Raw genomic sequence first — 12507 nt, forward strand, 5'->3', positions numbered from 1 at the left:
CCCATAATCCCTGTAAATGCCTTTTTGAAATACTTCCAACCGACATTTAAGCGTGTTCTTGAATTTAACCTTCATCATCTTCACTATAGTGTATATATTAATGATAAGAGTCTTGTGATGTGTTACAGCTTGTGTTTTGTGAGCGTATAAAGTGAACAACGACTGTAGAGTTGGTTCCATCTGCAACCTCCGACTCTGAGGTCTGTAATTTGGAGTTCTGAGGTATAATATAACGCAGCATCACTCGGCGACATGAATATTGCGGGTGTAGTAAGCGTTTCCATGGTAATAGATCCACCAATCACAGACATCGATTTTAAACTTAAGGATTGTTGGTAGTGTTGTATTTCTCAATGACATACGGAATAAAACATGTTTTTCTTAAAACAAGGTTGATTTTCATACAGACTTGTGGCTTCTACAGGTTCATGTTCCATCGTTTCACAACCTGGTGAGTCGACCTCGGATAGTTTAATTTTATGCCTGTGTCTGTCTTGGAGGTCCATAAGGCATTAAAACAGCTGGACAGAAAGAAAGCAGCAGAATCTGATAAGCTTGATCCCTACTTTCCCTACTTTTACTTTTAATCTTAGTCTTGTTAGCAATAAAATCCCTAAGGTCCGGAAATCTGACTTCGTTCTTCCCCTGCTGAAGGGGGGTGAACCGTCAAATGTTAAACATTATAGGCCATTTTCCTGTGCATTCTGGTATTTGAAAAGCTTGTCAGTAATCAACTCAAGGACTTTTTAGATTTTAACAATATTTTATCCAAATATCAAGCTGGTTTTAGGAAACAGCATAGCACTGTCCCTGCTGCCCTCTAGGTAATAAATGATGTCATTGAGGCATTAGACTGCAAACAAATTTTGTGTTGCTGTATTTATTGACTTGTTGGAGCCATTTGACACAGGTGACCATAGAATTTTGATTAATATGCTCCATCATATTGGCATATCTGGGCATGCAGCGTCTTGGTTTGCGAACTACTTTTCTGATAGAACACAGTGTGTTCAGATGTCAGGTTCCATATCCTCTTTTCTGACAGTATCAAAGGGCGTGCCCCAGGGTTCTGTGTTAGGTCCTATACGGTTTTCCATCTTTGTCAACAACCTATGTGAAAATGTATCAAATGCAATGTATAATTTTTATACTGACAATACTATCATTTATTGCTGTTCGTCTCCTATTGTACAGGCTTTTGATTTATTGCAGTCTGCATTTGATTTTGTGCAGTTTCGCCTGCAGAAGCTGAAATTGGTGTTGAATTCAGAACAATACCAAACTGATGTTGTTCTCAACAGCAAGTGAATTACCACCAAATCTTCAGAACATTTTTACTGTCCAAGAAAAAGACATTTAATTAGTCCCAATGTATAACTACTTGGGTTTTATTATTGATCAACAGTTGTCTTTCAAATCGCACATTGGGAATCTGGTCACCAAGCATAAGGTGAAGTTAGTCTTCTACTATAGAAATAAGTCCTGCTTTTCCTTCAGTGCAAGGAAATATCTTGTGTCGTCAACATTCTTGCCTCTACTGGATTATGGAGACGTATTGTACATAGAGGTGTCTGTCCAATGTCTGCAGTCGCTCGACACTGTGTATCATTGCGCCTTAAGATTTGTCACTGGATGTAAAAATCTTACACACCATTGTACTTTGTGGACTAAATCTGAGTGGCCATCTTTATTTGTGCACAGGGGGACACACTGGTTGAGCTTCATTTATAAGACTTTCCTTGGTCTGGTTCCTTCCTACCTGTGTACTTTTCACATAAGAAGTCAAAGTCACTATGGCCTGCGCACACAAGATGCTCTGAACTTTACTGTTCTGCGTTTTCACACCGAGCAAGGGAAAAGAAGTTTAAAGTTTGCTGCCCCCTTTGCCTGGAAAACCATCCAGAAGGATTTAAAACTGCCAGACTTGATCTCTGAAAATGACTGGTACTATCCTGAAGGACCTCAAACTGAAAACCATTGGATAGTGTCGGTGTACTTAATCTGTTGCAATCCCAAACGTCTGCACTTAATTTGACTGATCTTCTGTGCTTCATATTGCTATTTGTTCTTTCATATTGTTTGTATGATGTTTCTGACTTGTGCTGCTGCCTTCTTGGCCAGGTCACCCTTGTGAAAGAGATCCTTGGACTCAATGGGCTTTTACCTGGTTAAATAAAGGTTGAAAAATAATTACCTCTATGTTGTCTTCGCTACAGTGTAGCAACTGCGGCTATCCAACTAGCTAAACTCCTTCTTAAAATGACGAGTTGAGTCATAGTAAGCTTATCAAGTTGTTTACTGTGGCTCTTTTACATCATCTCATAGACAGGGTTTTGTGAACAATCAGTCCTTAACTAGAAGTAACACAGCTTCCAAGACTGGCCTGAGGAAATTTATGTGAATATATGAACATTTCTGAAGATCCCTGAACTGTGGTCTTTAATTCCACCTTCCTCACTTTTCCATCTTTACCAGGAAAGTTCTTCGTGATTATAGCCATTGGCCAGTTGTTACGGGCGGCTTGAGTGTGCTTGAGAAGGACAATGTCTCCCTCCTGAAGGTTTTGGTAGGACTTGTTCCATTTCTTCCTCCAATGCAAGGTGGGCAGGTACTCACGACTACAACAACTCCAGAACCTGCAAGAGTTTGAACTTGTCTCCAAAGCTTGCTGAGGAGTTCTTTGTCTGTAAAGTCACCAGGTGGTGGTGGGACTCCCACTTTCTGAGTTAGGAGCATTGGAAGTGACAGGATGAATGGATCCTCAGGGTCCTTTGAAATAGGGATCAGCGGCATCGCATTTAAGATTGCTGTCACTTCTGCCATTAATGTGCACATGACATGGTGGGTAAAGCGGGTGTACTGTTCAAGGAACATTGAACCCCCAATCAGGAGTTCCCAAGAAACCATCAATGTGCGAGGCATGTGGGGGATTGAACTCCCAAGAGTACCCTTGTTGGTTAAGGTACGTCTGCACAGTGAAATTTGGTTGGTCTTTGCTCATTCCAAGTTACCTACAGGCCCCTATGAAGATCGTGCCACAATCTGATCTCAGTTGCTTGGTTGGTCCTCTTATCTCAAAGAAACGCCTCAAAGCGTTGATGCAGCTCGAGGTGTCCATTGAGTCAATGACCTCAATGTGGACGGCCCTGGAACTCATGCAGCGGAACATTATGGCCCATCGCTTGCTCTCAGCTTGCCCCCCTCTGGTACGCCTGGTGCAGATGGACCAGGGTCCGAAGACATCCAACCCCACATATATGAAGGGAGGGCAGGTTTTAAGGCGTTCTGGAGGTAAGTCTGACATGTGTTGTTGCTGGAATTTTTAAGTCTTCGACAGGTTATACATTTGTGAAGGACAGAATTGATTATCCTTTTCCCACCCAAGAGCCAAAGTCCTGCTGCTCTGACAGCACCTTCCGTCAGCTGACGGCCTTGATGTTTGACCTCAGCATGATGGTGTCTAACGAGTAGCAAGGAAAGATGGTTGTCTTTGGGGAGGATGCCCGGGTTTCTTTCTCCAACATCCAGGTTAACATTCTTCAGCCGATAAAGGCTGCTGTTCAAAGGGACAGGCCTGGATGTCTCCAAAGCTTCAAATTCTTTTTGGAATGCTTTCTTCTGAACAGCCCTGATGATGACCTCCTTTGCTTGCCATAGCTCATCTGGAGAGCGATGCGGATCACACTTATGCCATCCCTTAAACTTGTCCTTGCAGTTGGATGATTTATGACACCTCTCAATATGAATGAGGAGTACGATGGCTTGAACAAGAGCATTGAAGCTAGAGAGCCTTTGAAAGCTTTCCGTGCTGAGTCCTTTTTCTTTGAGCTGCGGGCATAACTCCTTACTTGTGGACGGATCTCCATCCATCTCAGGTTCGACTAGGTCGAAATGACTTGACTGGTACCGGTTAGCTGGAAGTTTTGTAAAGGAAGGCGGGTCCTGTAAACCACGTTGTTTCTGCCAGGCGTGAAGCAGGGACCGACCGTGTTGCATGTTTAGCAGGATTCTCCTCTGTATGCACGTAGTGCCATTGTTCAGATCTCATGGATTGGCAAATACGCTGAACCCGATTATGGACGTAGACGTAGAAGCATTTGCATCAATGTAGATATAGCCAAGGACCACTTTGCTGTCGCTGTAGAACTTGGATGAATCCAGCTTCAGGTCCGTAGTTTGTTAATGCTGCTAGTGTTATTAGCATATGATGGTTCATTGGGTTGAACAGACGGCTGCCATGTTGACCCGAAAGGATTGTAAGACTATTCTCGGAAGGTGTCATTTGCAGGGAGCTGAAACACAGAGGAGCTAGCATTCATAGCTTGGGGACTTGGTACTTGGATGGCATTTACCTGAGTGACAGTCTTAATGGGACTGAACATATTCACTTGTTCGCTCCAGTTTGTCTTTGTCTGATAGGCCTGCCTCATCCAATACAACAAAGTTGTCCATTGCAACTTCCAATACGGCAGCTTCGGCAGCTGCTGCCTTGCAGTGGCTAGCAAGAGCTCCTAGCTCAGCCCTTCTTGCCTTTTCCAGATGCAATTCAATGTCAATAGCTGCTTTCCCTTTTTGGTATTTTGCTCCCTAGCACCTCTTTCTAGTTTAGCTTTAGCTTCTTGGTCTGCGAATGTAGCGCATGCTTTAGCTGCCTCTGCTTTAGCACAAGCCCGTGTTAATGAGCTAGCTGATTAAACAGATGACCGTGAACCTGCTTTTACTGGCCACTGAATCATTGTCACTTTGTTTTCCTTCCATCTTACCACGTTGTACAACACCAGCCTTTCTTTGTCTTTTCACTATGTTGTCTTCACTACAGTGTAACAACTGAGGCTATCCACTAGCTAAACTCCTTCTTAAAATGACGAGTTGAGTCGTAGTAAGCTTATCAAGCTGTTTACAGTGGCTCTTTTACATCATCTCACAGACAGAGTGAAAACTGACAATAGACAAGATACAAAATGGTTCAATCCTATGTGAATATATGTAAATACAACCAGATGAAATGATTTTTAATGTAAATATGGATCTTAACATTTAAATCTGAATTAAAACAATGAAATTACCAACTTATGACATTGCCTCTGTAGCATTTACAGTGTGGATTGCAATGGATGTGAAAAGCAAGTGGAACGATTCCGCCATCTTCTTCTAATCACTAACAGGAAGCCAACCTTCTGACCCGGAACTCTTAGAGCATGGAAAAACCCTTCAAAACAAAATCCTATTCAAAATAAAAGCACATACAATATAAAGCCTGTGTAGCGACACAACCACATTATGGCTAATTATAAAAATTCACTTCTGCAACCTCACTGATGAGCTTTATGCAGCAGAAGATCATCCGAATCAGTTGTGTTCACATCAGCAGGAACATTTCTGGAACATTCTGTGGGCTCTGGGTTGAGGAGGCAGGTCATGATGATAATTCCTCGGCTGAAAGCAGTGTTTTTGTTTTCTGCTGCTGAAATCTCACAAATAATTTGAAAATGTCAATAGGGGGCTGGCAGGAAAAGTTCCGGGGAAACATCCGAGGCAACATCTGTGAACATTTGCATTCTCACATGCATCTCCTGATTCAGACTGTTTTCATACCAACGGTTTGTGTGGACAGTTCTGGATCAGTTGATGAGTCGAGTTTCCTTTCACTCAAACCTGACCCATATTAGGGAGTAAACCATTTCCGATACTGATATATCACCATTAACTGTAGATTGTTTAACCATAAACTTTATCATAAATAACTATATATTAAGAGAAAACAGAAATAACCAAATATACAGAACTTGAATTAAGAATATAAACATATTTTCTCTGTAAAATGTCATCTGCATAGTTTTTTTCTGTAAAATAAAAGTTTTCATAACGGCAAACATAAATGCTGATAGCAATATGTGTGAAAGGCTCATATCAGCAGATTTTTTCATCGGCCAAACAATAAATCGGCTCTACTTTTCACAGATGGGAACATGCGATGTGTCTCCAGAAGGAGCAACAAAGAAATACAGGTAGAAATTACATAATTTGGACAAAAGTGAAAAGATTGAACCAGGGTCCGATTTCACCTCACTGAAACATGCATGCATGAAAACATCTTTCATATAGACATACAAACCAGACTGTGCTGCATATGACTTGATGGAGCCAATCGTAGCTAACATTGGGTGAGAGGCGGGGTACACCCTGGACAGGTCGCCAGCCTATCACAGGGCCGCATACAGAGACAAACAACCATTCACTCTCACATTCACACCTACGGTCAATTTAGAGTCTCCAATTAACCCAACCCCATTCTGCATGTCTTTGGACTGTGGGAGGAAGCCAGAGAACCCGGAGAGAACCAACGCATACACGGGGAGAACATGCAAACTCTACACAGCAAGGCCCTGGTTGGTTTGAACCGGGATTCCAACCCAGAATCTTCTTGCTGTGAGGCGAAAGTGCTACCTCCCTGCAGTATGAAATTTTATTTAAATCGGCTAGACTTTTATTGGATCCAAACTGCATACACTAAATATCAGTCCCCTAAATATCCCTGATCTATTTCACAATGATAAAGAAAGTGATAAAAGTGTAATGGGTTCTTTCTTGGCCCATTCCCCATCCTTCCACCAAATTTAATGGAAATCCCTTCAGTAATTTTTGCATAATCCTACTGACCAACCAACCATTCAAACAGGGGTACAAAAAATAACCTCCTTGGTGGAGGTACTAACAGTGAGCATTTACAAAGTTAGAAGGCCTAAAAAAGTCTAGACAAATTAAGCTGTCAGAGTAAGACGAAAATTTGAGCTGCAACAGCTAATCGATTAGTAGAAGTAGTTTTTAGTTCTCTGATTTCAGCTTCTTAAATATGAATATTTTCTGGTTTCTTTGTTCCTCTATGACAGTAAACTGAATATCTCTGGTGTGTCGACAAAACAAAACAACATCTTGGAGTTTTCTGAAACACGATCAACATTTTTCACCATTTTATGGTTAATTGATTACGAAAAGAATCGTTAGTTGCAGCCCTAATGTACTTAGAGGCTGCTGTGGGTCAGCAGCCCCTGATGGCTGTACGGTAGGTGTGTAAATGGGATGTGTGAGTGATAGACAAGCACTCGATAAAGAAGTGCTGTATCAATGTGTGTGAATGTAACGCTTTGAGAGGTTGAAGAACAAGAACAGAGCCATGTATGTAGCCCATGAAATGTTCCATCAGCACTGACCAACACCCCAGAGACAAGATCCTGGTAAGAATGTTTCCACAGTGGGGTCATGATATGAATTATCATCTAAAACTGGGCCAAAAGGAAACAAGGAAGGAAAAGTAACCGTTCTACAGGTTAGTCTACTGAGGGGTATCAATACTAATGAACCCACCTTACTGTTAAAGGTCAATTCTGGTTTGTTACACCTTGAGGCTTCACAGTTTTCATCATCATTTCTGACAGTCATAATCACATCGCACTCAACAATTTAGCTTCTGTGCTCTAACAACACAGTGACATCACAAGAACAAAGTCCAGCAGGATGACAAAAAGACGATCAGACCGGTTGAAAACCTGATGATCTCAAAAACTTTATTTAGAGGTCAAACTGTTCAGTCACGATCAGGAAAACTGTGCACACAACCATGGAGGGACGTCCATTGTGTACGTGTTGATGAATGTTTACAACTGACAGTACGGGATACCTCCCCCCAGATTTTCTGTCAGCTTGCTGTCCTGGTTCCACAGGTGGAACGAGCTCCCCATTGACATCAGGACAGCAGAAAACCTACAAACTTTCTGTCGCAGAGTGGAAACTCATCTGTTCATATTGCACCTTCGTCCATGAATCATTAAAACAGGAAAAATAAAACAAATTCTAAAATGGAGCATTTGAAGCCGTTTTGCCTGTTTGAGAAAAGTCCATGGACTCGCATGATTCTTGCACTTTTTTGGTTAATATCTTCATGGTTGAATGCACTTATTGTCAGTCACTTTGGACAATTAAATGTAATGTAACATAGTGTAACACCCCTTAGAATAGCCAGCAAAAAAGGAAGGGAAAAAGATTGATTTAGATATGGTTTTCTGAGATTATCTTACACAGGATATTTTACCTGGAGATGGCGATCTCGACTTTGGTTCTGGCAATGGCTGCTGCTCTCACGGCTCCCTCGATAGCTCGATCCACCTTCTGTTTGGTCTTGGTGTTCTTCAGCGGGATCAGCTGCTTCCTTATGCCCCTGGCCAGCACGTTGTTCTTGTACTTCCCTTCTTCCTTGGTGCCATTAGGAAAGATGGTGCAGCCATAGCCATGGCGCTTATTGTTCAACCACTCACCTTCATACTTCATGCCGTTGGAGCGCTCAGAGACACCAAAGCCGCTGCGCTTGTCATTCTTCCACTCGCCCATGTAGGACTCGGTAGTGGTGGCGTCCACATTGTCCTCCAGCGTCAGGTAGTCATCACCGGGCTCTCCGTCTCCAAAGCTGATGGTGGAGTTGGCGTCGCTTGAACTGATGCGGCTCATGGTGGTGTCACTGTGTGCCGAGCTGCGCTTACTGGAAATCGACGAACGCGAGTCTGATTTGCGCAGTCGCTGAAGGCTGCCGAAGAGGGAACCGCGGCGGAAAAGACTCTTCTTCTTCTCGGAACCCTCGCCATCGGAGTGGAAGTTGAGCACGAAGCCTCCACGTGTGCCAGCAGGGCTGTCGGACAAGCTGTCACGCAGTACTGTGCCATTACTCTGCTCACTGCGGAGGGACGCCAGCGAGGTTCGTAGAGGCGAGCGGATGACGGAGGCCATACCGTATGGGACACTTTGACGTACACCATAGCCATGACGCATCCCACCGGTCCATTGACCCTGATACGTACCTACAGGAACAGAGGAGGGCGAGAAAAAGACTTACTGTGAGTGAACTGTGAAATATGTGGAATACAAGAAATCATAACACATGGGGTTTTATTTGTTCTCTGAACTGGATTGTTGAATGATAACTGTAAGAAAGACTTCCACAAAAATCTAATCACATAAACAGAAAATAAACACCAACTATTTATATACACATAGAGTTATGATTACATACAAACAAGAAGAATTTAAGAAATGTATGCAAACTGAAATGTCACATTGACATAAATATTCAGATATATCAAATCTGACACTTTATAAAATCTCACAGCTGAAAATGCATATCATAGCAGAAATCAAGCTGTGTTGTTGGAAGAGTCACCTGCACAGCACAGAGACAGGACTCTAGCTCAATATTTTAATGAATGAGAGATTTCAGTTTTGACTTTCCATAGTATATTTGAAAAAAAATGTTTTCACCTGATTAGACTTCCAAAATGAATCTGTCTGTCCTCATATGGCACAAAAAACTAGAATGAACACAGATATCAGTCCCCTATATACGCCTGCTTTTAATATTCCCTGGGAAATTGGTGAAAAGGAGAAATTGTCACAATGTAAACTAAAGTGATTAAATAAAATCCTGTTCTTTTGTGCAGATCTGTGCTAAAATGTAATGGGTTATTTCTTGGCCCATGTCCCACCCTTCCACCAACCTCCATGGAAATCTACTCTGCTGCTTGCTGAGATCACTGCCCTCTATCACAAACCAGTGTAAACACAGCAGCAGTGCTGTAGGTGAGGTGGAGGTCACCTGGATGTGACTGCGTGTGTGTAGTCCACCCTCACTCTGAGTGTAAACTGTTACTGACTGAAGCATGATCAGGCCTGATCAAATCTGACACTACACGAACATTGTAGATGGACAAGTAGAAATCCAGCTGCAGTACAGGGCCCGTGTTCTCTGCAGTGGGTCGGTGTAATGAGGACGAAACTCACAGACGACACGCTCAGACAGTCATGCATCAGATATTTTACAGCTTTATGTTTTCTTCAACGAGGAGCCCTTTACTTATACTAGTGTAATCTGACACTTAGTGACAGGAGACAGAGGTGTTATGATGAGTTCTGCTGAGGACGTTAAAAACTTTATCAATCAAAGTGGTGACGAGTGACAGCAGGACGAAGAGCACTTCAGTGATGCAACGGTCCAAAACAGTTGAAGAACTTTTCTCTCTCTCTCTTATGAGTGTATAAAAGTTTTGGTTCATTATGAAACTGCGGAAGGACAAATACGACTTTGGTGGGTCGCCACAGTCTAGATCATTAATGAGACCACAATCATCCTGACAACTGTCAAACAACTGGAAAAATCCCAGTCTGAAGTAGAAACTTTGATCTCAGGCAGAGTTAAGAGTGGTATTTACAGAGCATCAGTATATAGTACACACTGTTACTCACCAATTTAATAGTATTAATACCAAGTGATGGTCTTTTTGTTTTGTTTTTTACCATCTCGAGTCCTGGAGCTCTCCACACCAATTAGTGTGAAATCGGCTTTTAAAATAACATTTTAAAGGCCGATTTGCCCATAAAATAATTTCATATTAAAATGTTCTGTGAACTAAACATATGCTTTAAGGCATTTTAACAAAGTTTTGTGTTAAGAGTTTCTATTATTCAAAATTTTGACACCTTTTGACACCCTTTTACTGCAGACAAATATTGGTTATCGGTCTCTTAGATTTGTAAAAATCGGTATTGGTATTGGCCCGGAAACCATATCGGTCGACCCCTAATTTTCACCCAGGTTTTGTCGTCACTTGCTGACAAAATTGCATAGAGACAGCAAAACTGCTAGAGAACGATGATGGTGATGATTCATTAGCCAGTACATTTCAAAATAAACAGTTACTTGTCTATTACCTCTTCAATTACATATATTCTATTATTGTGTTATGGATTCTTGTTGCATCACCTTCAAATCTCCAGTCTTACATTTCACTCATGTCTGTCCTAATAATACTTATTCATAGCAAAGTACACGTCAGATACTACTCAACATGATCACATTTAAATGCAACTTATTCTTAGCTCAATAAAGAGAACTTTATTATTAAATCTGCTTCTATTCTTTGAATCACTGTTTTTTCTATTAACTTAAGTTGCCCCTCTTAGCTTCATGCTACCTTGTTGTTGAGGATGTTCCGATACTGAGTCCGATACCTGGACTTTGCATATTGGCCGCTACGAGTACTGATACCAGTGCATTTAAAAGAATGAAATCTTGTTTAACGTATTTCAATCCCTCTATGTTGCTTACCCTATATAAAAGTGATTATTGCTATATTTGTTGTATGACCTAGCTCAGGTTAAACGGATACATACAGAGAATGAATCCCATAGAACTTCTTTTATTATGTAGTTTGATAGTCATGACTGAAACAGAACACAAATGAATGAATCTAGGAATAAAGAAAAAAGACTTCCTTTAAATAGCTTTTAAGGTAACAAAATACCTTTAAAGTTTTAAACAGAACAGTCACAGAATAAAACAGCAACTTCAAAACCAAATAAATAGGAATAAATACCAATTCCTTTAAAAAACTTCAGCCACAGTTTAGAATAATAAAATACCTTTAGTCTGTATCTTTCACATTAACTGTATAAGACAACAATACGGTACACATCACGGTTTTACTTTCCAGCTTCATATATTGCCAAATTGCTGACATTTCTGCTAGCTCTGGCTAATTCTACACGGCCCAAGTGTCATTGGGCAAGACACTGAACGCCCAAATTGCCTCTGGCGTGTGTGATAGCTAAAGTACTTTGTATAGAAGCTCTGTATGAATGTGTGTGTGAACGGGTCAATGTGACTAATGTAAAGCACTTGGTTGATAAGATTTCAAATCAATAACATAAACGGGGATCGAGACTCACGTTTGACTCTGGTAGCACATAATTCTGGCACTGAAAGCTGGGGGAGGGGGGCTGCTCTATGGACCACGCACCTGTCACAGCACAGGTCTTCTTTCTCAGAGACATTGTGCTGACACTTTTTTAACATTTCCAATTGGAACGTCGATGCTCCGACAGCAAAAGCGGTGTTCCCAGCCACGCTTTGGCTGCACTCACACTATGCAATGCGTAATGTTAGTTGTTTTAGCATATCTGAGCCACGGATATTGGACGAGCCATTCCTTCCAAAACACCTACTTTGGCCTGTTTGGATGCGGTGGGCTCTGTCTCTGACTCGGAGTCGGATGAGGCCGACGAGGATGTTAGAACAGGACTGGGCATTTTACCGGTGCGAGGGAAGAAAGGTAGTCAAGTGCTTGATGCAGAGTTCACACTAAATGATTTTAAGCCCGATTTTCCGCTTGCCGACAAATCCTGGAGTTGCAGCAAATCCGGAGAAAAATCAGCCTGAAATCGGGGCTCGCAAAACGCCACTCAATCGCTATGTGTGAACTACTCACCGAGGCCTCGTCGACGTTTTTCAGATATCTATCAGGATAAATATCTGGACACGTCAGGGAACCATCTCCTGCATCGTGAGCTGTGATGTGACCAACAACACAACAACACTCTTCACCCATATTCCGCCTTTTCTGTGTTTCTGAGGAAATCATCACAGACTATTCAAAGGACTGTCCTGTTGTGTGTTTTCACTGGAAC

The 12507-nt window shown here is 41.8% G+C and overlaps 1 protein-coding gene across 1 annotated transcript in view; it reads right to left on the reverse strand.

Annotated features, from left to right (window-relative positions):
- Nucleotides 1-12507, reverse strand: part of LOC118311254 (junctophilin-1) — a 33460-nt gene that overhangs the window by 13617 nt on the left and 7336 nt on the right. Inside the window, exon 2 of the mRNA XM_035634959.2 lies at nt 8090-8849. Coding sequence (XP_035490852.1) covers nt 8090-8849 — 760 coding nt within the window. The remainder of the gene's footprint in view (nt 1-8089; nt 8850-12507) is intronic.

Source organism: Scophthalmus maximus, chromosome 5 (assembly GCF_022379125.1).
Source record: "Scophthalmus maximus strain ysfricsl-2021 chromosome 5, ASM2237912v1, whole genome shotgun sequence".
Classification (NCBI taxonomy): Eukaryota; Metazoa; Chordata; class Actinopteri; order Pleuronectiformes; family Scophthalmidae; genus Scophthalmus; species Scophthalmus maximus.